The sequence below is a fragment of the Marmota marmota genome, unplaced genomic scaffold (assembly GCF_001458135.2).
Source record: "Marmota marmota marmota unplaced genomic scaffold, marMar, whole genome shotgun sequence".
NCBI lineage: Eukaryota > Metazoa > Chordata > Mammalia > Rodentia > Sciuridae > Marmota > Marmota marmota.
The window spans coordinates 1-1,869 of NW_026013396.1; the positions used below are offsets into that span (position 1 = coordinate 1).

Here is a 1,869-nt window from a genome sequence, read left to right on the forward strand (position 1 = left end):
ATTTATAATAGCAAGTTATTATCAAGGCCACTAAATCCACAGTTATATTTTTTTAAAAATTAAATGTTTCAAGATGTAAGTTTAGTATTTACTGGGAGTTATTTCTCTACTAAAGTATTCATCTTCTTGAGTTCTTATATTTTAGACAAAATAGAATCATAAATATTAGGGAATCATTGAAAGGTCACAAAGATGTTGGATTTTTTTTTCTTTTTTTCCATGTGTGTTTTGGAAGAAGTTATTGGGTTTAAAGTGTAAGGAGTCAGGAACTTATTTCAGAACTAGTACTTACCTTTATTTTAAGATCTTGTCTCCAAGTTATGGGTCTCAGCCCAATTTTCCATCAAGTGATTATCAAGTCATCCTACATTAGGAAAGCAGAGAGTCAGTTGCCCTTGTTACCACCCTTTCTTCAGTAATCTCTGGATTCCTTGCTTGATCTCCTGGGTTCTCACCCCATAAACAATGGGGTTTAGGGCTGCAGGGATGACATGGTGAAGGACATTGAGCAAAATTGGCACATCAGGAGAGACCTTTCTCTTGACCACATGTGTGAGGACAAAGACCAGAAGAATGGTGCTGAAGAAGAGGATGAGGATGAAGTGGGAACCACAAGTGCTGAGGGCTTTGGCCACAGCACCCTCAGCCTTGAGTTTTAGCACAGCTCGCAGTATGAGGATGTAAGAGAGGAAAATGAGGATAAGGTCAGATCCCAGTAGAGTCCAGCCTGCAGCAAACTGGTAAAGGCGATTGAGGGTGACATCATCACAAGAGAGCCTGGAGACAGACATATTGGCACAGATACAGTTCTCAATGACATTTCTCCCACAGTAATAGAGTCGTGCTGAGAGAATGGGGATGGGCAGAGATATAAAGACATTCCTGGCCACAATGAAAATGACAGCCTTGACTACAAATTGGTCAGTGATGATGGATGGGTATCTCAGTGGGTGGCAGATGGCTATATAGCGATCAAAGGCCATTACCATGAATGTACAGGATTCCATGGCTAGAAAGCTATTCATGATATACATCTGAAGGAAGCAGGCAGAGAAGCTGATGAGCCTGAGGTCAAACCAGAAGATGGCCAGGACCTTGGGGATGACAGTGAGGCAGAGCACAATATCCAGCAGGGAGAGGAGGCTGAGCAGATAGTACATGGGCTCATGCAGGGAGGCCTCCAGCCGGATGGTGATCAGAAGTACAGCATTGGCCCCCATGGCCAGGAGGAAGAGGAGACTGAGGGGCAGGGACAGCCAGAGTTGCCAGCCAGGAGATGTGACAAAACAATTCAGAAGGACGTCTGAAATTCCAGTGCGGTTGGTGTCATTTTGGTGTGCCACCATATTTAGTCAAGAATTTTTACAACTTTCTTTTTTTGATCTGTAAAATGAGGATAAAATCATCTAATGACTCTAAGTACACGAAGATAAAACAACTTTCTTTACATGGACACAACTTGTGGCAGTATATCCAGGCCATTGTTATTTGTCTGTTTATCCATAATGCCATGCTAGTTGGGCTACTCCTATTACATTAAACAGTGCAGATGACTGAGATAATGTGATTTATTACAGGTTTGATTTATTCAATTTATGCTTTTAATAGAATTGTTGGGTACTTTCAGAAACTTAAGAGAAAAAAATTACTTAGGAAACACTTTGGGGACAGATGAGATTCTCAATATATATCTATAAATTTTTCCTGTTTTCTTTTTAATAGCCACATAAACTATCATATTTGCAATTTAACTCTCACAGTATGCCTAGTAGAGCCTGACATAAAAGGGGCACAGATAAATGTCCCTAGTTCCCATGCAATTTACATTATGAGATTTTAGTTGAATTTATTTTGATTTAATTAGAGATT

The 1,869-nt window shown here is 40.1% G+C and overlaps 1 protein-coding gene across 1 annotated transcript; it reads right to left on the reverse strand.

The window, feature by feature from the left end:
* Positions 1-398: 398 nt before the first annotated feature.
* Positions 399-1,346, reverse strand: LOC107135055 (olfactory receptor 56A3). Its single transcript, XM_015477015.1, has one exon. It carries the CDS (start codon positions 1,344-1,346, stop codon positions 399-401), a length of 948 nt encoding a protein of 315 aa, XP_015332501.1.
* Between the last annotated feature and the right edge of the window lie 523 nt (positions 1,347-1,869).